We start from the raw sequence: 26,296 nt of genomic DNA, 5'->3' as shown, positions 1-26,296 counted from the left end.
ATTGGATTCAATGATTAGATTAAGTGAAGAACATATTCTTAACATATTCTCTAAACACTAGATTTTTCTTCACACTATCTTCCAACAATTTAAAAATTCTTAAAATTAATTTTCAGAAATTAAAAAAATATAAAAAAATTCAAATATTTTTTTTTAAATTCTGTAATTCATTTATTGAATGTTAGAATTTTATTTTTTGAAAAAAATAAAATTTTGGAAACTAAGATAAGTTTTTATTTTTCTAAAAGAATATATTTTTTAATTTCATAATAAAATAAGATATTCTGAAAAATAAATTAAAAATCCTAAAAAAAATATTTTGAAATTGATGTTTTTTATTTTTCTAAGAAAATAAAATTCTGGAAAATAAGGTTTTTGAAATAAAATTCTGGAATTTTTTTTTTCATTTTTTCAAAAAAAAAATTCTAACATTCAACCAAACTTTCTTTTGCTGCATAGTGATAGCTTAGAATTTGTTTAGAATATTTTTAGAATATTGGTGCTAAAAAATTCATATATTGTTAAACAAATTCTAAATTTTTGTTCAAAAGATTTTTATAATATTCTAAACACCTCTATAAATATTCATTTATTTAAAAATGTAAAAGGTATATATGAGTTGACTTAAAAATATGTATCAAAATTTTGACAGAAAACAGTTGAAAACCAAACCAAATTTGCTGAAATTTTTAGCGGGATTTAAAATGAATTTGAGACATTTATACCGACAAAAAAACTTATTTAACACTACTTTCTTTTCATAAGACCTGGGAGACTAAAAGAATATGGGGAGGGACTGCATTTTTTAAGAAGATTGCATGGTTTTATAAAAGAAACAGGCGGAATCAAAAAGTAAAATTTCGGATAGCGCAAATATGTAAAAAATAATGTGAAGTGTAGCGACCAAAGTTTTGGTCACCGGATACATCTGTCTACAAAGAGTAGTGATATTTGAACAACTCTTTTGATACAATTTTTGGGACAACCTTGTTGTGTTCTCTTCTTATTGGTCAAAAATAATAGAGAGAGAAAGAGGAAGAGAGAGAATAAGAAGATAATGTGAATATGAGAGAGAAGGTTGTACAAAAATTGTACAAAAATAGTTGTACAAATATCATTTCTCGTCTACAAATTGGTCACTAAAATATTTTTACGGCTGAATAAGAGAGAAGCTTGTGTTTGGTTATCAATTTCAATCATTTGTTCTCTAACTTTTCTTTGTACATTTATGGTTTCTGAAAAGAAAAAAAAGATTTTTTTTTTTTTATTTGGTCTCTAAATTTATCTCTGCAGTGACTGATATTTTTTCGTTCTCTAAATCGGTCATTGAATGACAACTTTCTGGTAGTGACACTTAACAAAAAGTCAGGAGACAAATTGTTCTCATGCTATGTTATAATCAAATCATCAATGTCTCCATGAATTGTTCATAGGACCAATTTGGTTCTTACAATAGATATCATTAAAAGTCAATGTTTACATGTTCAACCCACGTTAATTTTCCTTTCATGCTTGAAATGTATTTATTTTTTCTTCACGTAAATCCTTATTGATCCACATAATCATATTCGAGATGTGTCAGACACTAATATAAATATTTCTCACGATCAAAATTCAAATATTGATTCACAATATTTTTGTAGTCTAATCCCTTCAACAGGATTTTTTATTACTAATATTTAATTTTGCAACGGAAACGTACAACCAAACAGTTACAAATTTATAAAATTTTACTTAGAATGATACATTTATAAATTATAAATATCACATTCAATCATTTTCAAAATGAAATTTGCACAATGCATGGGAGATATCCCAATTTAGCTTTATTTATAGAGTAGTGGAGTGTTTGACTTCGTAATCACGTGAAAGTGGAACCTGTTTGAATAGGATGCTAAAAAAAACAACTTATTTGCTGATTGATGTCGATAGTATTAATAATTTTCAGAAGTATCTGCTTGGTACTGTGGACTGATATTTGGCATCTGATCATTTTTCACTGCAGTTATAATTTTGTTTGTTAGATAAATTTGAAAAGTTGAGATCAGTTTCATGAATGTTTTACTTGAGCCGTCAGATTTAACTTAATTGTTCCCTTGAAATCCTTGAATATATAACTTAACTTATTAAGAAAAATAGAGAACTGAAATAAAGAAAACAAAGCAGTGCATGCAATTCGATAAGAATTCATATTATGCATGCCATTTATTTATTTATTAGGAATTCACACTACATATGACTTTTATATCGATCAGTCAATATGACTTTTACAATGATCTAGTAGGAATACTTTGTTCATATCTAAAGAAATTCTGAGGATCAACTTTGGTTTTTACACTAACTAGTCTTTCAAAATTTCCTTTGAAAAACTTGCTTCCATAAGTTTTAGCAATGTCAAATCTCGTTACATTACTTGGATGATTAGCACCAATATCAGCATCTCTATAATTGAGGAATGCCTCCCTGGGAGAAGTCGAAACATAAGGCGTCATAAATTCAAAAAACGATCTAGAAAAATTCACATGACGTTCACTAACTTCAGAAGATTCATTAGACCATATATTAAGGTATTGAATCAAGAACAAGTTTCCTGCTCTATGAGAAAACGGTGTTTCTGATGGCAATATCTCTTCCATCCTTCCACCATATGGATTCCATTGCATAAGGAAATTCTCACCTTCAATCATCAATTTCCATATAGACTCTAAAGCCTCCCTTGGAATAGGTTTCTTCACATAATCTGATTTATTTTTTTGATAAAGTGGTTGAGGATCCTTTGGCTCGTCCAACAATACTTCAAGAGGAGTACCAATTGGCTCACCATACCAAAAAAGAGTGGAATTAATCCAAGGCATTGAAAAGCAATCGCTTTTGTTCAAACCTAATTCGGGGAATTCCTTATTCATCAAAGTTAAAAGTCTTTCAATTTTCCCCAAAAACTGACCAATGAAACTAATTTGCACTACCTTTTTTCCCTCTTGACCAATTTGAACAACATTAGGTTGCGCTCTAATGAAAAGATCTTTATGCAATTTTGGTGCAATTAATTGCCATTTGTAAACAATATCAGTTGCACCTTCACTGACATTCCTTTTCACATCGAAAACGATAACCTGTGGAGTTACCGGAACCAATTGAAGTTTCCATGAAAGAATAACACCAAAACTAGCACCACCACCACCTCTTATAGCCCAAAAAAGATCTTCTCCCATTGATTTTCTATCAAGAATATTACCCTTAACATCAACCATTTTTGCATCAATAATATTATCAACAGAAAGACCAAATTTTCTCATCAAATTACCATACCCACCACCAGAGAAATGACCACCAGCACCTAGAGTAAAACAGACCCCAGATGGGAAAGCAAGCTTGTTGCTTTTATTTGCAATGTTATAATAAATCTTACCAAGTGTTGCACCTGATTCAACCCATGCTGTTGATTCTTGTAAATTGATATCAACTGAATTGAGATGAAACATGTCAAGTATAATAAAAGGCACATCTGATACATATGAAAAACCTTCATAGTCGTGACCGCCACTTCGAATTCTAATCTGAATGTTGTTGCTTTTGGCACATTTAATTGTTTCTTGGATATGCGAATCATCTTTTGCAGTTATAATTGCCAAAGGTTTTGGTGTTGTTGCTGTTTTAAATCTCTTATTTTGTATTTTCATGTTGAGGATAGTTGAGAATGAGGCATTGTTTGGTGTGTAAGTAACTTCAGAGACAAGGGAATGTGGAAGACAATTTAGAAAATGTTGAATAGGTGATGTTGCAGCTGTTGTTGAATTAAACAAGACAATTGTTAAGGTTGCCGTGAGAAAAAACAATTTCCCCATTGTATCCATGGTATAGTAGTAACAATTTGGTTTGCTACTTTATTATGAACTCTTCGTGCAACATTGCACTCTATATATATTGATGCATCCTCTACTTTTCAAACGCGAAAGTTGTACGGCATAGAAAATCAATTTATGGTCTAGTATTTTTTCTTGACTTTTCTCCATAAGCTAGAGTATTTGATTAATAAAAAATGGAAAACAAAAACATTTTCCAAAATAATAATAGAGGAAGTTTCGTCCTGGAAAAATTGCATTAAATAGAAATGAAAACAATATATAAAGACAATGCTTGACACCACTTCAGTTTTTTTTCAAAGAACTTACTGGATTTTTATTTTTCTAAGTTTGAAACGTCTATTAACAACTTAAGAGGATATGCATCAATTAAAAAAATGTAACGTCAACTTTTAATTAAACAGTAAAGAAACTATTAGCTAGTATACTAATGAATAAGTTGTTTTCTCGTAGAAAAACATAAGTTATTGAATATTTCATTAAATAAAAACACTTAAATATGTCCCTTAAGTAAGGATGAGCATGCCGGCCTCAAGGGCATACGACCTAGGTTACGAAAAATTAGACTAGGTTAAACTTTTTTTTTAAAATCGGAGAAGATCTTAGCTTTTTTAAAAGTCTATCTAATTTAAAAGGTCAGATGGCATGCCATTAAAACAGACTCTTAAATTTATTAGACCTACCTACTTAAAAAATATAAAAAATATCAATTATTATTATATTATATTATATTATATTTTAATCTGTACTTTGAATTAAACTATACATTTGTTAACTTTTTTCAGTAATTTGAGTTTATTAGTATACTTTAATTTTTTTTTCATATTTAAATTAGGGATGTTCGCGGTGCGGTTTGGTTCGGTTTTGAGGTTAAAAGTCATCCGAACCGCAAGATAAAAAAACATGCGGTTTTGGTTTGGTTCGGTTGACTTTTAAAATAAAATCCGAACCAAACCAAACCAATGCGGTTTGAGTTGGATCAGTTGGTGCGGTTTTTTCGAGACAATACAATTTTTTGTTTTCGACAATGTTTTTAATTTCATTCCACATTACACTTTCATTTTCTCTGAACAACATAAACTAAATTAAAAATGTGGACATAAAGTAATTCTATTATGAAAGAAATGTAAATACTAATATTTTATCATTCTCTTAAAGTTCAAGGAGCACATAAATACATTTTTGAAATAAAAAGTAAAGAAGAAACTTAACAAAAGAAAAAAATATGCCGTTTTATAAAAGTTTCAATTGAGATTCTATGAGTATTGGTCTAGGTGACATAGATTTAATTAGAGTTTTTCCTATGTTGCGGTTTGGTTTGGTCTGGTTCGGTTGGTAAAATGGAAACCGCAAAGCAAAGCAAACCATGCGGTTGAGTAAAAAAGTGATCTGAATACATCCAAATCAAATGCTGTTTTTTGCGATTTCGGTTTGCGATTTTTCTATTGGATTGGTACGGTTTTGAACACCCTTAATTTAAATGTATTATTTTGAACTAAAATTGACATTCAATATAATATATAATCACGATCTCTAAACATTTCATGTAAAATATCAAAAGAGAGTTTAATCTCATTGATATATTAGTTCGTTAGTCTATTTAAACTTGAATCACATTAAATATTTAAAAATGTTCATATGAAATAGGCTTTTAAACACGCTAGCATGTCATATTAGACTTTCAAAATGGTAGGCTCAGGGTTAAAAAATAAGTCTATGACATGTCACATGCCAGACTTAGGATTTAAAATTTTCGACTAGCCAGGCTTAGACCCTGAAAAGCTTAGTTTGACCTAGACTATTCTCATCCTTACCCCTAAGGTATTGCATGTTTGAATCCTTATTCAGTTTTTCAACGTGCATTTTTAATTCCTGCTAAATTTAAATTTATTTAATTATTTTTAAACTTTTAAATTTTGAATGGTTTGTTTTTAGACATTTGTAACATTATAAAAAGTTACTCTGGTAAAAGAGTAAGCTCAAAAATTGATTTTTAGGTCCAGTTATTTATTAATTTTATCTTGAATTTTAACGTTTTTAAAAAAGCATATGCAATTCATTCCATGTTGAAAAATTCTTAAGATGTTTGCCAATATTAATTCAAATTATTGAAAGTGTAAGATAATTAAATAAATTAAAATTTGGTAGTGACTAAAAATGGGTGCTTGAATAATTAAATAATTAAACAAATTTTGAGGGGTAAGTTTTTAAAGTTTTAAGGGGAAAATTTTAACTTTTGAAATTTTGAGGACCAATTTGCAGTTTTTGAAAATTTATAGGGGTTGATTTGAAAAATTTGGAAAAGTATGAGGATCGACTTGCAAAATTTGAAAAAAAAAAAGTATAAGAATTTTTTTGTCATTCACATTGTATAGAGTTAGGGAATTTTTTTAAAATTCTTTTACTTTTAGATGTCATTTGAAATTCACTAAATATAACTTGAACAAAATATTTATAAAATTTTTACCATTTTAAAAATTCTTCAAATAATCATCCAAACAACAAAATTTACCTTCCTTAAAAAAAAAAAAAAATTTACCTAGATGAATTTTAGTTTTTTCGAAAAAATTATATTACTTGAACATATTCCTTCATCTAAACACACTCTTAATATTTTAGTATAAGTATATTTACTGTCCATATGCAATATGTTGGAAATGTTCTTAAAGGTCGGAAGCATTGGCAACATTTGTGGGAAAACTTTTGGTGCACTGTGAAACAGCAGTAGTCCTATTGTTGAGGTTATGGGGATGTATTGTTAGCTTTGGTGCATGTTTAAGCTAAAAGACGTCTTGATAGGTAGATGAATGTAAGTATTGTTTATAAACAATCATTATCTTAATTTCTCAATTAACATGAGATATTTAATATTTTGGTATACCAGTTTACCAGAATAGTCAACAATATATTTCAAGCCATAATCCTCGACCATCATTTGTGTGTAGCGCTCTTGGGTTGCCGTCGTCTTGCTGTTGACGGGTCAACATGATATCAGTTTGAATGGTGCTATCTCATACATAATTTTGTGGAAAATTATAATACTAATATTATAATTTTCTGGTGTAGACATATTCATTCTTATGCAATTTCTGCAAAAGGTTGCCTACCGTGCCTTCCACCTCCAACTTAAATGTCAACTTGAAACTTCAACCAAATAGTATAAATTTATTAATATACTCCGTCCGTTCTTTTTTATAAATCTACTTTACAAAAATCACGAATATTTTTTTTTGAAGTAAATAAAGTTTTTTCAAAGTGTTATTACTAAATTACCATTAGTAAGCATGAGTAACAGCGTTGAATGTGAGGTAATATGCAAAAGCGTGAGAAAAAGACACTTTTACATGTTACATTATTCATCGTTTACATATTTATCTTGTCACATTTCATTCTCATCATCCATGATGAATTATCAATTAATACAAGAGTTAAATGTGTTTTTTTATTTATAAATACATTAGTCCTCATAAATTTTTTCTTTGATTTTATTTCTTCAAAAGTTTTTCGGTCCACACCTTTGGCAGCCTCGTTCGTTGTGTATTACGGGCCATAGTAAAAGCGTGAGAAAAAGACGCTTTTACATATTCTATCATTTTTTTTATATATATAAATGATGAATGAAACATACATTAGTTATAACAGTTGACATCACAACTATTATGGCACCCCATGTCACCATAATATAACTTTTAAAAAACTCATCATTTGGTAAAAAAAAAAAAAAAAAACTCATATCATAATACGATACTTTGACATTTCAACTATGCTGACACCTCAAAACATCATGTGTGAGATGCCCCTCATCCTATATATTATTAATCAAAATAAACAACTACAAAACAAAAAAGTTGGGAGAACCAAATCAAACCCAACAAAATTAATAAGTAAAACAATAGGTAGACAATATTATATTTTGCAAGACATTTCACAATTGAAAATATTAAATGTAAAACTTCTCTCCAAAACTCTTTCTCTTTCATAATTTCTTCTTCCAAGTGTTTATCAATTATTTTATTTTTATCCAATCTTATTTTCAATTCATTCAAGTATTCGTAATAGTCATATGGTCGACACTATTTTTATGTTATGTGAGTCTCTAGCTAATATGCTTTCAATCACTTAAGCCCTCATTTGCTAGCAAACTCAAGTTAATAGAAGTAGAAGATTTAAACAATTTACAACAAAAACAATATACCTTGTCAATATATTTGCAATAAAGTAACCACTTTCAATCACTAATCTCACCATTGCTTAATTTTCTTTAATAATTCACATATGAGAAATACCTAAGATATTTGTCATTGGGAAAATTAAGATTCATTTCTTTAATAGGCTCCTTTTTAATTCTTCAAAAAAAAATAGGCTCCTTTTTAATTACAATATAATTTGAGTTGTTATTAAGATTCTCTCAATTTCTTGAATCATAAATATCAAAATGAGAAATTTTGTTTTCATAATCATCACCAAAATTTTCAATATTAGATACATTTGGCACATCATTAAGAATACTTTAATTATGACCAATTTCCTCATTTTCATGGTCCAATTTATGACCAATTTCCTCATTTTCATGGTCCAATTTTTTTAAGTTTTGCAAGATTCCTTTGATAGTAAAATTTAGGGTTGAAAACACTTGCTGGGGGGGGGGGGGGGGGGTATAAAGCCAAGACATCATTAGGGATGAAACTATGTTCATGTTTGGGTCCCCCAGTGCGATTTGCTATATAAAACAAGTTTTTCTATATACACCCCCTATAAAAAAAAAATTCAGGCATTACAAAACTGAGCCCTAAGCCGTCCCACTATGAGCACATATGACTAACGTTAACCTTGACTTTTGGTCTCTGATGTTAAGTTAGTTCATTTGTACCATTTAGTTTTTTGAATAAATTTTTGCAAGAATGTTTAGAATATTTTAAGAATCTTTTCCAAAAATACATGAATTTGTTAACAGAAATAAAAAAAAAACTTTGCTTGAACGTAGTGATCCTTCTGATAAAATAAAATGCATAATTTTTAATACAAATTTTCTATCTTTAATACATATTAACAATAAAAACCCTAAAATCATATACATGAATTAGCATTAGTTGGTCATGGGACAATTCAAAGGAGAACATAATTATTACCTCAAACAATGTGATGTCATTTAGGTCTATGAACGTTGTATTTAAAATGATTGATTTTGTCATCGAGAAATGATTATCAATGCAGCTTGCCCTTAGTAAGGATATAATAGTGGAAAAAAATAATAATAATGCTCCATTGATATTCGAAAGTGACAATTATTTTAAGACAGAAAAAGAAATGTTAAAAGACAACTATTTTAAGACATGGAATAGCAAAAATGTTATATCTAAATTGATGTCGATAGAATTAATAATTTTTAAAAGTATCTGATCTGCCTTCAAACTGGTTATCTCTTGATTGGGATTTGATGTCTTTGGCTGAGGGAATGTAACATAATTGTTTCCTTAACCCTCAAAATAAATTAATTATTTCCTTGGCTATATAATTTAGCTTAATAAGAAAATAGAGAACTAAAATAAAGAAAGGAAAACAAAATAGTGTATGCAATTTTCAATGAAAAATAGTATTATTCCATTTTTTCCAGAGGGGCTTATTATTCCATTTTATTTCATTAGAAATTGACACTAAATATGAGTTTTAGATAACCTACTAGGTATGCTTTGTTCGTATCTAAAAAAATTCTCAGGATCAACTTTGGTTTTCACACTAACTAATCTTTCAAAATTTTCTTTGAAATACTTGCTTCCATAAGTTCTCGCAACATCAATTTTTGTTGCATTACTTGGATGATTGGCACCAACATCAGCATCTCTATAATTGAGGAATGCTTCCCTTGGAGAATTCGAAACATAGGGCGTCATGAATTCGTGAAACAACCTTGAAAAATTCACACGATGTTCAATAGCTCCAGGAGATTCTTCTATCCAAGAATTAATGTATTGAATCAAGAACAAGTTTCCAGCTCTGTGAGGAAATGGTGTTTCTGATGGCAATATCTCTTCCATCCTTCCACCATAAGGATTCCATTGCATAGACAACGTCTCACCTTCAACCATCAATTTCCATATAGATTCGATATCTTTTTTAGGAATTGGTTTCTTCACATAGTCTGATTGACCTTTGATATAAATTGGTTTAGGATCTTTTGGTTCATCTAACAATGCTTCAAGAGGAGTGCCAATTGGAATATCATACCAAAAAAATGTGGAATTAATCCAAGGCATTGAAGAGCAATCATTTTTCTTTAAACCTAATTCAGGGAAACTCTCATTGATCAACGGCAAAAGTCTTTCAATTGTTCCCAAAAATTGACCAATGAAACTAACTTGCACTATCTTTTTACCACTAATTGTAACAACATTATGTTGCGCTCTAATAAAAATATCTTTATGCAATTTTGGTGCAACTAATTGCCATTTGTATACAACATCAGTTGCACCTTCATCCATGTTCCTTTTGACATTGAAAACAGTAACTTGTGGAGTTACTTGAACCAGTTTAAGTTTCCATGAAAGAATAACACCAAAACTAGCACCACCACCACCCCTTATAGCCCAAAATAGATCTTCTCCCATTGACTTTCTATCAAGGATATTACCATTGACATCAACAATTTTTGCATCAATGATATTATCAATAGAAAGACCAAATTTTCTCATCAAATTACCATACCCACCACCAGAGAAATGACCACCAGCACCTAGAGAAAAACAGACCCCAGATGGGAAAGCAAGAGAATTATTTTTCTTTGAAATGGTATAATAAATCTTACCAAGTGTTGCACCAGCTTCAACCCATGTTGTTTCATCTTGTAAATTGACTTCAACTGAATTGAGGTGAAGCAAGTCAATTATAACATAAGGCACGTCTGATAAGTATGAGAAGCCTTCATAATCGTGGCCGCCACTTCGGATTCTTAATTGGAAGTTGTTGATTTTGGCACATTTAATTGTTGTTTGGACATGAGAATCATCTTTTGGAGTTATAATTGCTAAAGCTTTTGGTGATGTTGCTGTTTTAAATCTCTTGTTATGTATTTTCATATTTAGGATGGTTGAGAATGAGGGGTTTTTTGGACCGTAAATAATGTCAGATGAATTAAAAGATTGAGAATAATGATAAAAACAATTGAGAAGATTTTGAATGGGTGATAGTGATGTTGTTGTTGAAACAGACATGAAAATTGTTAAGGTTGTCAAGAGAAAAAACAACGCTCTCATTGTTTCCATGGTACTAACAGAAACGTGGTTTGTTACTTGGTTGTGCATCTCATTGTTGCGCTCTATATATACTTTTTAAGTGAGGGTCTTGGTAATATTCTGTGTCATTTAATTTATAATCGAGTCTTCTTTCCTTTTTTATTTTTATTTTTTGACTCAAAAGATGGGGAAAGTATATGGTTTACTTTTTTTTTAAAACGGGAAAGTATATAGTTTAGTTAGCTTCTAGTCTTTGTGAACGGAGAAACTACATTAAAAAGAAATGAAAAGAATATATAAATGTAGTCAACACCTTTTCAGATTTTTTACCAAACAGTTGCTAAATTTTGAATGTAGAAATTGCATTAAATGGAAATGAAAATAACTTACAAAATGAGAATAATATATACAGTTAGCCACAGTTTAGTTTTTTAACAAACAAATAATATATTTTATTTGTGTAAAAAAGGGTTTGTAATTAATAGCTTCTAGTCTTTGTGAACGGAGAAGCTGCATTAAAAAGAATACTCCCTCCGGTCCTATTTACAAGAGACAGTTGATTTTTTAGATACATTGAATAATGTATGTATCTAGTCAAGAACCTAAACCAAATACATAAATTATTTAATGTATCTAAAAAGTAAATTGTCTCTTGTAAATAGGACCGGAGGTAGTATATAAATGTAGTCAACACCTTTTCAGATTTTTTACTAAACAGTTGCTAAATTTTGAATGTAGAAATTGCATTAAATGGAAATGAAAATATATATTTTTTTTTGTTACAAAATGAGAATAATATATGAATAATGCTGAATGGTACGGATACGGTGCATACGAAATTTCACGGATGAGCAATATAACCGGATGTTTTTCGTTTTCTTTGCATAGTAAAAGCACTAATTCAGTCCCCGTGAGCTTTGCTCAATTGGTAGGGACAAATGCATTTTATATGCAGGGGCCGGGGTTCGAACCCCGGACACCCCACTTCTCCACATTTAAAATGTGTGAGCTCCAGCCACTAGGCTACCTGACAAAAAAAAAAAAAGCACTAATTCAACACTGATTTGATTTCTCCTGTGTATCATGCACCTATTTTGTTGGTTCTAAGAAATAAATAAGTTGATCTCTTAAGACCTTTTGTTGCAAATCCAGTGGCCTTTATGGTCCATGGTATGAGACATGATCACTGTATAATTTATTAAAGGGACATGATCACTATTATTATTATTTATACAAAAGGATGCCGTGACAGCTTGCAATGTGTATCCACCTTAGATATTGGATTAACGGTTTTGACGGTGGAGATTTATTTAGTTGACGGAAGATAGCTTAAAGGGACCAAATTATAACGTTAATAATTTATGGAACTAAAATATAACCAACAAATAACTTAAGAGACCACATCATTAATTAAGTCTATTATTTTTAATCTGGCGTTAATATTTGTTAGTTTAATCTCCCGATTTTTTTTAGTAAAATAAACGAGAAGATGTGTTGTGCGTATAGGAAAGTTCGTCAAATTTCGTAAAACAAAATGCCGTACCATATAGCACCTCTCATAATATATACGGTTAACCACATTTTAGTTTTTTAACAAACAAATAATATATTTTATTTGTGTAAAAAAGGGTTTGTAACTAATAGATTTGATTACATTTTTACTCTGTATTTTGAAGAAGTTTAACAAGAATTTAAAAATCCTCTAAAAAACATGAATTTAAAAATGTAACATAAAGTATTAAATAAGTTATGTAAAAACACCTAAATGTCAAATATAAAACTTATTCCTCTTTGCTCAAAAAAAAATAAAAAATCATTCCCTTGGTTTTTTTTTTTGAGGGGCCCAAGATGAATGTTTTCTATATTCATTTAATTTTAGTAAAATCATATAGTTGGAAATGTCATCATATGATGTTTTTCACTCTATTTTTTTTTTTTTTTAAAAAAACTTTTAGAATATAAAATCCTCAATATCGAACATGCCATCGATCCTTTCGAATGATAATAATAAATAAAAATTTAAAATGGGATAGCATAAGTATAAACACAAGCCCAAAATTTATAAATTTTAAGGAGGAATTATATTAAGTCGAAAACATGCAATATGGTTCAAAATTCATTTTTTTTTTTACTAAAACATGAGGAAGACACGACCTCAAGTGGAGATACACATAAAAAGGACTTTGTCAAAGAATTATATGCATGTCAAAAAGAGGAGAATGCAGACGGATGTGGGGCGTCCTGATCCCACTAACAAGGCAGTTATCATGCATTGTATAGGCCGCGTCATTTTTGCTAATAGGAAATAAAAACAATATAAATACTATGTTTATATATTGTAATTAACACATCCAATCAAAACAAACAAGTTTTTTTTTGTTTTGTTTTGCAATTTTTATCCCTATACCTTTTTGCCTTTATTTATGCATTAATTAGTGTAGCCTAAACCCAAAAACAATTGCACCTAACATTCTACCGAAGAAGTTAGGAAATCCATAATTGAGGAATACAGTTTCTCCTCGAGCGTTAATCGTTTGAATCAAAGGGGGCAATAGTAATTTAGAGCTCGGTCGGGAGGTAAGAAAAGGTTTGCCAAGAATTGTTCCATCCAAAAAGCAAACTCATACTCTCTTTTACAATTTGTCCTTTGATAGAGCTCATTAACCACTTGACTTCAATTGCTTCGTTATTTGTTTTTAAACTGCAAATATCCATGTAGAAAAGGGGGGAATAGAACGAATGCACAAGGATGAATGATCACCAAAAGTGACCCAGAATCCCACCAAGAGCGAAACATAAAAACACCCACAACATCACCTAGAATAAAACTAAAACTTCAACAACAACATAGAATGAAAACATTAACATAAAAAAAAAAAAAAAAAAAAAACCTACCTCTGTCCTAGTACCCAAAACACATGAAGAATATACCAAGCCTATGCCACCCGAGAAATGAGACACAAAAAATCAAGAAATATACCAAGGACCTCGCTCAAAGGTTCCCAACCAACGCCCATGTAGAGAAAGGCTACCGACTCCAAAAGAGAAATGGTTCCACTATCAACTCATAGTGCAAACAAATCAGGGTGCCTCCTAAAAAAAAATCTCAATGAGAACTGGATCTTAAGAACCAATTCCTCCACATCCAGAGTCTTACGAAAAAATACGAGATCATTCGGTAGCCTATTAATAGAGAAATTTCCCATTTTTTTAAAGATTTTTTTTTTGTATAAAAAGATATATGAATGCTAGTGATTATTATATTTTAACTAGTGATTATTATATTTTTAATATTGAGAGTAATATAAGATCATAGATCAGATTCATAGAGATTATCTGATCCCGTCAAAATCCTCCTTCAATAAAATTTTTCAGCTCATCGAAATTAGAGATTTTTTTGTATTATGATTGAAAATAAATCCCCTAAATCCTCCCTTTCCAAAACCCCGTCCCATCCCTTCCACTCCATCCATTTTTTTTTTGCCCTTTTCAAATTTCACCAATATGCAATATTTATTTATCTCAAGATCAATTTTGCAGATATGAAAAATAAATAAGGGTAAGTAAGATTCAAATCCTAAATAAGAGCTTATAAGTATTTAAAAAGAGAGTAAAAACCCTCTTTTTTTTTTGGTTTAATTGCACTTTTCACCCCTATCTTTTGCCAATTGTGCGATTTTGCACCCCATGTTTTTAAACGAGCGATTTTGCACCCCATCTTTTTTCCCCTTTCTGATTTGGAGGCCCCCCATGTGTTTTAGTGATGATGTGTCTGATTTTGATGACGTGTCTTCATTTAATGTTTGCCACGTGTGTAAATGTAATTTTTAAAAAACAAAAATTGATTTTGGAAATTAAAAGAAAATGCAGATCTTGTTAAATTAAAATTAAATAAAATAAAAACAAAAACAAAAACAAAAACCAATTAAAAAAATAAAATTAAAATTAAAACAAAAATCAATTAAAAAAACCTATTATTTATTTTAATTTTTTTCCATTTGGATTTTATTCATAGAATTTTTTTTAAACAAAAAATATTGATTACCGGTTCTGTTCATGGCAGAGTTGTCAATTTTTTTCCCTTTTTTTTTTGGTCACCAAATTTTTTTTCCGTTTCTTTTAATTTCCAAAATCAATTTTTTGTTTTTTGAAAATTACATTTACACACGTGGCAAACATTAAATGAAGACACGTCATCAAAATCAGACACATCATCACTAAAATACATGGGGGGCCTCCAAATCAGAAAGGGGAAAAAGATAGGGTGCAAAATCGCTCGTTTAAAAACATGGGGTGCAAAATCGCACAATTGGCAAAAGATAGGGGTGAAAAATGCAATTAAGCCTTTTTTTTTTGACAAAGAGTAAAAACCCTCTTAAAATCCTACGATATGAGCTTATTGTTAAGTAAAACATTATGTAATGAATATATTTATTTTAGAAATCAATAATGTTCTTCACTTCAAACATCATAACTCGAATCCTTGATCTTTTGGGTGTAAATGAAGTGTTTAACCAACTAAATTGCACTTTGCTAACAAATTTATGAATGTATTTGATTTTAAATTTTTGGAAATTGATTTTGAAAAGTAATATAATGAGATTGATTTTCTAAATTTGTTGGATTTTTAAAACTTTATTAAATTTTATATGATTCATTATAATTAGTATTGTATTTTTTAATTAATTCTTACCGGAAATGATGGGTTACATGGACGATATCGATATTGATATGAATATAGAGATTTTAGGGTTAATAGTGTTTTTGGCATTTGGTAAAAAAAAATGTTTTTGGTTCTTGTAATATGGGGTGAAAGTGTGAAACTAGGTAAATCTTGTTTTATAGATTCCACCTCTATCACTTTAGATTTTTCAACTTTCAGTCATTCATGGAATCTGGCCATGCGAAATCCTTGATGTGGTACACTGTATCATTTTTTTAAAATATTTTTCTTTTTATGATAGATTCTTTTTTTAAATATTTCATATGAACATTTTTTTAAATAAAAAATTATTTAACAACAGATTTGATAGAGGAGCTCACAAGACGACATCAGTGGAAACACGTGAAGGTGATGGTAATTCAATGGAGATTGTGGCAGTGACATTCCATTGGATGGAAAGAGATATGATTCTGAGAGAGGAGAAGAATGGTGGTGGTCAGGTGGTGAACTGGTTTCACAAGTCACGACCATCGGTAGCCGACGTTGGGGATGAACCCAAATATTTTTAATAATGGGGAACTATATATATATATATATATAATATTTTTTGATAAGGGATACCGTATAATATTATGCAGAGTTCAATCCCAAATACTGTTCAATTTGATGTATTTTGGAGAGGATTCTAACTCCTACATAAAATAAAAATAAAAATTGAATCCAATTTAAAAGGAAAATCCAATATCTCGTACCAAGTTTGTTATGCAATATATCATATTTTTGAAGAAAGCAATATCATATATTCACGTGATAACAATATTGAATTCACTAATTCTAAATCGGTAAACAATTATAACCGGATATCATCAAATCAATTTAATCTTAATTCGTAAGATTTACCAAAATAAGAAGACTAACGTACTTTGCTCCCCAAGAACATATCCGACAATTGAATCACATTCAAACTCGTGTAGGGTATATTGAAATAGATGCATATAACTATGAATATTTCATCATATAAACATCTTTATGCAGAAATCTAGATTCAAATCTAATGAGATTTAATCGGAATCGTAAGTTTTGATACCAGTTTACAAAACAGATCTTAATTAGCGGGATGTATTTGATTAGGATTTTAAAAAGACATTTTCATTACAAAAAAAATTATGGTATTCAATCAAGATTTTTATAAAACATAAATAAATATTATGATATTCAATCAATACAATCGAAACGGTATTTTATTAAGATTCCTCACAACTTAACAAATGTCTCTTAATATTTAAAAGTACACAGCTTTTAATGGATTTCAACAATCTTATTTTGGAAAAAAAAAAACTTACTTAAAACCTACTTTTCATACTTTTTCAAAGACTTTTTCTTTTTTTAGTTAAAATTATACATAATACACTCCTTCAATAATCTTACAAAAAAACTTCGAGACTTTTCATACGTTTTACTTTTTTTTTTTTAATTACCTTCACACGATCGAATGCCAATTTTTCACCACGAGCTGTTGCTATTTTTCGTGCTACTTCTATGCTACTGTGTGACAGTTTTCTTATACTCTCCTATGCTATCATGTCTCAGATGTATGCAATTTTTCTCTCTTGTACTATTTTGTTATGTATTCAGTGAATATATGCCACTTTTCATTAACATAACAAATTTCTTTGTATCATTCCCCTAAGAAAAAAAATTATTTGTATCATTAATTGGTTATATATTTTTAGCTTATTGAAGTGTGCGATATCCTCTACAAAATTTTGCACCCTTCAAAATGAAAAAAAAAGTTATTCAATTTCCAGCATGGGTCTTAAGGAATGCAATTGAGAAAATATTTGGTACTATTCAAGTAGAGTTCATAAAATCCTTCAAAAAAAAAAGTAGAGTTCATAATTTTCAAACAAATCCATAAAAGTCATTCTTATGATTATAAAATCTTATGATATATTCTTTAAATTCAAATCACAAATCTTGATAGTCTTTGAAAATCTTGATAGTCATTAAAATCTTGCATAGTCTTTAAAATCCACAAGTTTTTTTTTTTTAATAAAAAAAATATCTTTTAAAATCCTAATCCAATATACCCCTTTTAAATTATTAACTAAAACACCTCTCGAAGCGATAACGCCTCTACACAGTCCATACGAACATAATTCTTTCATTCACAAATTGTGAATGAAAGCTTTTGAGCGAAAGAGATAACCCATGCGGCGGATATGGTTTCTCAAGTGAATTGTGCGGAGTGTCTTTTTGCTTCAACACAAAGGTTTTATTTATAGAAGCACTTATGTTGTTAGCAACCTAAGCACTTGAGCACGCCACATTGGACCGTATTTCTCTATTTTTATAAATTAAATAATAAGTCTGACTAAATAATTTATCTCTAATAAGTCTAATTTATTATTTTATAAACAAGTATTACTTATTCATTTATTTCTCTCATAATTATGTCTAAATTGTGTGCCTTTGTAGGTTCTCATAACGTTTGCAATAATATTAAATCACATATGAAATATTATAATTAAGCAATGAACAATATCTAACAACACATCACTACTACCTAAGTGACTAGAATGTCATGTGATATGAAGAAACATTTATGTGATAAAGATTATGTGTATAATTATCCAATAGTTGAGCACTACAATATTCAATTCTCACAATATTCGTTCAATTAGCAACATGAGTCTCATAATATAGGAGATAAGTTTAAATGAAATTCACAAGAAAAACAGTGGAGATTCAACTTTCACATCCAACATATTTATTCAAAAGAAATTTAACAGGAAAACTTGTTTGATAGACGTGAAGTTAATTATGGGATGATTTTGCTGTTTAAAAAAATCTAAGAAAATTATTTCAAAAGAAATTTAAGAAAATAATCGAACGATAGTCTCAAACACAAGGACCAACATGCCTATTCACTCAAGAATAAACACCCTAAATTGTTTTTTTCTATTTAATTATTTTAAAAAAAGTGAGCCAGGTTTGTCAAAAAGCCACATCATTAAAAAAAAATTGTTGACTATGCATGCTTCCTCAACATTTTCAAATGATCAGATTTTAGGGAGGAGAAATGCTAATGTGCACGACACATTTTGTTGTGCAAATCCCACGAACTATTCATTCTCTCTTATATGCGGCAACCGCTCTCTTCAACACCAAAATCCTCTTCGTTCCTTACCTCCACCAGGCAGTGAGATAACAGTGACAACATCAACAATGATGGTCGACAACAGTAGCTACGATGTGGGAGAAACCGATGATAGTTATATGGTTGCGGCGACAACGACAACGACGATGACAGTGATGATGAAGATAACTTCAGCAACTGCAACATCATGGTGAACTAAAGATGAAGATATCACGGCAAGGATGAGTTATAGTGGTTGTGATAAGTGGTTATGGCTTGTTTCCAGAGGTTGGTGGCCGGAGATGAAAATGAGTTATTGTTACAGAGTTTTCTGTATGATGTGGTTGCTTATTTTTACTTTTAATTTATGTGTAATTGTAAATAACTAATAAATAAATAGGGAATGAAAGTCTAGCTACTGAAAACACATGTCGTGTTAATTCGTGCTTGATGGTTGCCGTGCCATCTAGCAATGCTCTTTAAGGAGGGCTAAAAGTTAAAAAATCTTAAATGATATAGATAAAACCTAAAATAATATTTGCACATATATATTAAAATTGGACTGCCCCCGTTTGGAAGTTATTTATGAATGTTTGATTTTGTTTTAAATTTTTGGTAATTGGTTCTGAAAGGGAATGTTATTGGCTAGTTATTTTATATTTTATTGGATTTTATTTAGTAAATTTTCAGATTTTATTTAGCAGAAGTGCTATACATAGCGACAACAATTGTCCCGAATGGATCCCGAATTAAAAACAAGTCAACGAGAAAGCTGTGTTGAGCGGATTTCATGGAAGGTGGGGACAAAAAGATGGAAATCATGAGATAATGGGTAAGCGGCATACATGCCACAGTGTATCGGCCTGGCACTTTCTCTCTTTAAATAGCATTTTTTTGGAACTTCTACGGTACACCTGTAAATTAAGGTGTACCGGTACTCTTACTTCAAAAATTTATAAATTAACTATCATTTTTATGAAATAAAAAGCTATTTGTTGATATTTGTATTTTAGAAAATATCATTTCATAAGAAAAAAAACATCATTTCATTGTTTATAAAAATCATACTAATTTTTTTACATTTTATTGTAAAAAATAATCAAAATTTTCTATTACGAGTACTAAAAATTCAGAAAAATCAAATTTTATTTCGTCGACGTTTTTGATAAATAAGATTTAATTATTATAATTATAGGTGATAGAAAACAGTTTTCTCTTCAAAAAATAACACATTTAACTATTAATTTAATGATTTGGTGTACCAATACACTCATATCTTTGGATGTACCATATAATTTGCCTTTTTCTATATGTAGTTAACAACAACTAGAGGATGCATCAATATATTTAGAGTGCAATGTTGCACAATGAGATGCACAACAAATACAAACCACATTGTTACTATACCACGTAAACTATGAGGATTTTGTTTTTTCTCTTGACAACTATAACAGTTGTCTTGTCTGTTTCTACAACAACATCACAATCTCCCATTTAAAATTTTCTCACTTGTTTTTCTCATTATTCTCAATCTTTGAATTCCCATGTTTCTGACATCATTTACACTCAAAACAACACCTCATTCTTAACCATCTTCAACATGAAAATACATTACAAGAGATTCAAAACAGCAACAAACACTAAAACCTTTGGCAATTATAACAGTAAAGGATAGTTCCCATGTCCAAGTAACAGTTAAATGTGCTAAAAGTAACAACATTCAGATCAGAATTCGAAGTGGCGGACATGATTACGAAGGTTTATCAAATGTATCAGACATGCCTTATGTTATAATTGACTTGCTTCATCTCAATTCAATTGATGTCAATTTAGAAGAAGAAACTGCATGGGTTGAATCAGGTGCAATACTTGGTAAGATTTATTATACGATTGCAATGAAAAATAACTCCCTTGCTTTCCCATCTGGGGTATGTTTTTCGGTAGGGGCTGGTGGCCAATTATCTAGTGCTGGGCATGGAAACTTAATGAGAAAATTTGGTCTTTCTATTGATAATACCATTGATGCAAAAATTGTCGATGTCAATGGTAATATCCTTGATAGAAGATCAATAGAAAAAGATCTTTTTTGGGCTATAAGAGGTGGTGGTGGGGCTAGTTTTGGTGTTATTCTTTCATGGAAACTCAAATTGATTCAAGTAACTCTAGAAGTGACTGTTTTTAATGTGAAAAGGAATGTGAATGAAGATGTGACTGATGTTTTCTACAAATGGCAATTAATAGCACCAAAATTGCATAAAGATCTTTTTATTAGAGCTCAACATAATGTTGTTCAAATTGGTGAACATGGTGAAAAGGTAGTGCAAGTTAGTTTCATTGGTCAATTTTTAGGGACAATTGAAAGACTTTTACCTTTGATCAATGAGAGTTTCCCTGAATTAGGTTTAAAGAAAAGTGATTGTTCTTCAATGTCTTGGATTAATTCCACTTTTTTTGGTATGGTAAACCAATCAATTCTCCTCTTGAAGCTTTATTGGATGAACCAAAAGACCCTAAACCAGTTTATTTCAAAGGTAAGTCAGATTATGTGAAGAAACCTATTCCAAGGGAGGCTTTAAAGTCTATGTGGAAATTGATGATTGAAGGTGAGACTTTGTCTATGCAATGGAATCCTTACGGTGGAAGGATGGAAGAGATATCGCCATCAAAAACACCATTTCCACATAGAGCAGGGAACTTGTTCATGATTCAATACTTTAATTCTTGGACAGAAGAATGTCCCAAGACTATTGAACGTCATGTGAATTTTTCAAGGTTGTTTTATGAATTCATGACGCCCTATGTTTCGAATTCTCCAACGGAAGCATTGCTCAATTATAGGGATGTTGATATTGGTGCCAATCATCCAAGTAACTTAACAAAAATTGACGTTGCTAGAACTTATGGAAGCAAGTATTTTAAGGAAAATTTTGAAAGATTAGTTAGTGTGAAAACAAAAGTTGACCCTGACAATTTTTTTAGACACGAACAGAGTATACCTAGTAGGTTATATGAAATTCATATTTAAGCTTTGTTTGTGAGTTTTGAAGGGAAGGAAAGGAAAGGCTAAGCAGGGGAAAGGAGGAAAAACCATTCCCTTGTTTGGGAGGTAAGAAACCAACAAAAAGGAGAAAAGGAGGGCTTATGTGATAATTTTACTATTTTACCATTTTTTCTCTCTTTCTTAAAATCAATAATTTGTGTTATACTTTATAATTATTATATAAAAATATTGTTTTTTTTACCAATCTTATGAAAAATCTTGAAAACATTTTTTAAACAAGTGATACAATAATGATAAATTAATTTCACTATATACACAAAAATTATACTTATGTGATGAATATCATAAGTGAATGTCCACAAACCCTTATATTTATCTCTTAAGTGACACCATATTAATTACTTATCTTCTAAGTCACACACACATATTTGTATTTATCACATGTAACATCATTGTACTACAAGAGAATAATATAATCGTCTTTGTTTCTCTCTTCTTCTTTACTTCTCTCTATTCCTGTTCTTATTTCTTTAATTTCATAACAATTTCCTTTTATTTCATAATTATTATTTTTGGGTACAAATTTCATTAATAATTTTAAAAAAAATAAAAGAATGATAAAAGAATTAGAATTTTGAATTATTGTGAGGGTAAATTTGTCAATTTGTATGTTTAACTCTCCAAAACCTCCCAATATGGAGGAGCTATGAAATTGGACCAAATAAGCCCTCCAAAACCTTTCCTTATTTTTTTTTAAACTCCCAAACAAAGTTTTATCTCCTCACCAGTCTTCCCTTCCCTCCAAAACCCAACTTCCAAACAAAGCCTTAGTGTCAACTCTTAATGTATAAATGGAATAATATGAATTTTTATTAAACTGCATACACAATTTCATTTTCTTTATTTCACGTCTCTATTATTTAATAAGCTAAGTTATATATTCATGGAAATAATTAAAATTTGAGGGCAAATCAAAATAAGTTCACCAATAATTAATTCTCACGGCCTAAATCAAAACCTCAATTTGTTGAGAAAGCACAAACAATTAATGAAACACAATGTTTTGTTACGAAGTTCAGTCAAGTACGCCTACGTCATAGTTTTATCTTACTGATAGTGAATGAATTAGGTTTACAATCTTGCAACTCATACATAAGTACCCTTACTTCATACCCAAAAATTAGGTTCACAATTTGAGTCCTAGGGGTGTATCAAATTGAGATTTTATGAGACTATTTTAGCTAGCAACAAAAAAGTCTTAAATATGTAAGAGCGCTCTCTCTCTCTCTCAGAAAATACCATTGCCAAATTGCAGCAAGTCTTTTACTGTATTATTATAAGCCACGTACGGATTGATTGTGCAGCGTGATGAATCAGTATGTTTTAGTGACGGAAAAAATAAAATCCCTCACAAATTCAGCAATCACGAGACAGGTGGATCGTTAGCCATAAAAGGGAAAAGAAGTGATGATCAAGTTGATGATGCAATCTATTCCTACATATATAGTACATGAGTATTTTTCTTAGTCCTCGGTATTTAGGGGATGAGATTCAGAAACTCGTGAATTCATTTTGGTGGGGCTGGGGTGGAAACAATGAGAGCGGTAAACTAGCTTTAAGGAGACAATTTTCAATGGGAAATGGTTTTTATCGTGACAATCAGTCTCACGAACCATCACGAGTGATCTTGCCCAGTTGGAAGTCAATTCTTCAATTTCATTTTTAACTACTCTTGTATGGTTAGTGGAAGATATTTAATAGTATTTAGCTATTCTTGACAAATTCGCTATATTTGTCATCGCTATATATAGAATTGCCCATTTTCAATTAGTAAGTCTCATGGTGAAATGGGCTTTCGTAACTTGTATGACTCTCAAGGCCGGCATCGTGCAAGTGCAACAAGGCCTTTGACAGAGGGCCTCAAATATAGGGGACTCAAAATTTTAAAAAAGGAAAAAAATATTTGTACCTACGATGAATATCTGTCACTAAATGTCCTTTTTCCGTAGGTGAAAGTCTGAAAGACAACAATTTTGTTGTCGATTATGCATTATCTATGGATAAAGTCTATTTGTATGTAGATAAAAGTCATGCTTGAACATTGCTCATATGTTTAACTACAACTTATAGTTGTCTGTTACTATAAGTGGTGTTACATTATTTTTCAATTTCTTTTAAAATGAAAAATATATCAACATTATAACGGGACCTCTAATCTATATTTACTCGTCGAACAAGGTTGGAGGCTGATGAACCAACCTCCATGTCTTGTTTCTCATATGCTCAAACACAACAAGTTTTTGTCGACTTTCCTGCGGAAATTAATCCACAGGAATGCCTGAGGATTTTGTTGCGAATAACGTTTGCATACAAAATGTCCTGCGAATTCAGATACCGCAGGAAAATCTGCGGGTAACTTTAATTTGCTGAGGATTTTCCTGCCGAACCGTTGACGAATATTATTTGAACGTTTCCTTAGGAAATTCCGCAGGTATTGCTGGGGTTTTTACTATGTGTTTTCTAAAGTCATTTCCTGCGGATTTTCCTGCAGTTTGTTTATTTTGTTTTTTTTTCTTCTACTATTTTCCTTGGATTTAGGATTTCTTAATTTTAGATATTGAATATGGATCCTATAATTTTAGATTTAAGTCTAAATCAACACATATCTATATAAATTGTCAAACTGTCACCGATTGTAATTAATAATTTTTTGTTCACATTCAATGTTAAAATATTTTGATTCTTTTTAAGAAAAATATGTTAAAATATTTCGATAGATAAATAATATAACATTAGACCACAAATCTCAATAAAAAAGACTTAAAAATTTTATGTGGTATAAAACACCTTGATATTTATTGTGTATGTGCAAAGTCAATTTAATTATTTTTTCTCTTTCATTTAAAAATGGAGAATTAGATTCCTGACAATAAGAACAAAAATAAAAACAGTTGATAATTTATAATTTATAGCTGATGGTTGATGATTATAGTTTATAAAAGATAGTTGCAAAGTGAAATTGAAACTGATTTTAAAATTGATGTGTTTTCATCTAAACTTGATAATACGTTTATTGTTATATTAAAAAAAAAATTGTCAGCACTTGAACCCCGTATCTTTCGCATATTCTTACCTTCTTCACGCTTTTAATGAGGTTAACTTAAACCCACTTTTGTTTTTTTTATTAGTTAAATGCAGTTGACTAAAATAGCCTTTTATAAAAAATAGCCTTCTGATTTGAGTTTCATGATCCTAATTTTTAAATTTGATCTAATTTATGAGTTATATGTTTTAGATTACTTTCATTCTCATTCAACTGAATTTGATGATGAGTTTCTGATTTGAGTTTCACGATCCTAATTTATGAGTTTAATCTAGTTTATGAGTTTTAGGTTTTAGATTCTTATGTATGTGATCACGAGCTTTTCATTTGAGGAAATAGGTAATTCATTCAATACTCACTGAAAATTGAATTTTGGAGAAGGCACATAAAGTGTTTGATGAAATGATTGTGATGAATTTGTTTACTTGGTCTGCTATGATTGGTTCTTGTTCAAGCTACAAGAGTAATTGGATGGAGGAATTTATTTACTTTGGCTTCATGGTATAATATATGGAAGTTAATAGTATATGATTAGCACTGGATGTGTAGATATAATCTTATGTTGTTTAATAGTTGCATGTTGAATAGCTTATTTCAACACACATGGATAAATATATAGTTTAACAATGTTAAAATCAACCAATAATTCTGTAGCCTGCAAGGCTGCACCTATAACTTTATGAGGTTTAGCTTATAAATCTTTAATAATGCATGTAAAAGTACAGGAACTAGAGTTGAAATAGGATAATCTAAAAAAACTTAGTTAGTCTCAAAGATGGGAAACTTCTACCATAAGAATGAAAGTGATTTGTGTCTCTAACAGGATTGCTTGTATTTATGCTTTTCTTTCTGACCGCGACCGTAAACGCCATTGTCATACCAATGAAACGCATTCATTCAATACTTACTGAAAAAAATCAGTGTGACTTTTTGACTAGTGTTCTTGACAATGGTTTGAGCTATGAGGCTTTTTTAATGGGGTTTTCTGACAATATGTTAAGTATCCATTAATATGTATAGTATCATGCGGATGATTATTCTCCTAAAAGCTTAAGTTGATAGGTAGAGGTGATGCTTTTGTATCTGGACAAGTTAGGAGGCTTAAGGTATGAATTGCTTATATCATAGTACCATACTGACTTTGTATCAGGCTGAGTTTTTTGTTACTTGTCATATTAATGATCTTGTGCACATGGTGTCTACACTTATTATCATTTTACTTTTTGATTATGAATTATGATCTTAGTGATATTGATTGAAATAAATAAAATAAGATAAAAGTTGGAGAAAGAGAACCA

The 26,296-nt window shown here is 30.1% G+C and overlaps 2 protein-coding genes and 1 pseudogene across 2 annotated transcripts; 1 reads left to right on the top strand and 2 right to left on the bottom strand.

Annotated features, from left to right (window-relative positions):
- Nucleotides 1-2,180: 2,180 nt before the first annotated feature.
- On the bottom strand, nucleotides 2,181-3,914 carry LOC11418784 (berberine bridge enzyme-like 17). Its single transcript, XM_003608195.4, has one exon. The coding sequence runs from the start codon at nucleotides 3,852-3,854 to the stop codon at nucleotides 2,268-2,270; it is 1,587 nt and encodes a 528-aa protein (XP_003608243.1). The 5' UTR covers nucleotides 3,855-3,914; the 3' UTR covers nucleotides 2,181-2,267.
- Nucleotides 3,915-9,435: 5,521 nt separating this feature from the next.
- On the bottom strand, nucleotides 9,436-11,128 carry LOC11424412 (berberine bridge enzyme-like 17). The gene has a single exon (XM_003608194.3). It carries the CDS (start codon nucleotides 11,120-11,122, stop codon nucleotides 9,518-9,520), a length of 1,605 nt encoding a protein of 534 aa, XP_003608242.1. The 5' UTR covers nucleotides 11,123-11,128; the 3' UTR covers nucleotides 9,436-9,517.
- Nucleotides 11,129-20,494: 9,366 nt separating this feature from the next.
- LOC11434118 (berberine bridge enzyme-like 17) lies at nucleotides 20,495-22,132 on the top strand (annotated as a pseudogene).
- The last annotated feature ends 4,164 nt before the right edge of the window (nucleotides 22,133-26,296 follow it).

Source organism: Medicago truncatula, chromosome 4 (genome assembly GCF_003473485.1).
Source record: "Medicago truncatula cultivar Jemalong A17 chromosome 4, MtrunA17r5.0-ANR, whole genome shotgun sequence".
Lineage (NCBI taxonomy): Eukaryota > Viridiplantae > Streptophyta > Magnoliopsida > Fabales > Fabaceae > Medicago > Medicago truncatula.
The sequence above is the reverse complement of the archived record's forward strand: the minus strand, read 5'-3'. Positions and strand labels throughout refer to the sequence as shown.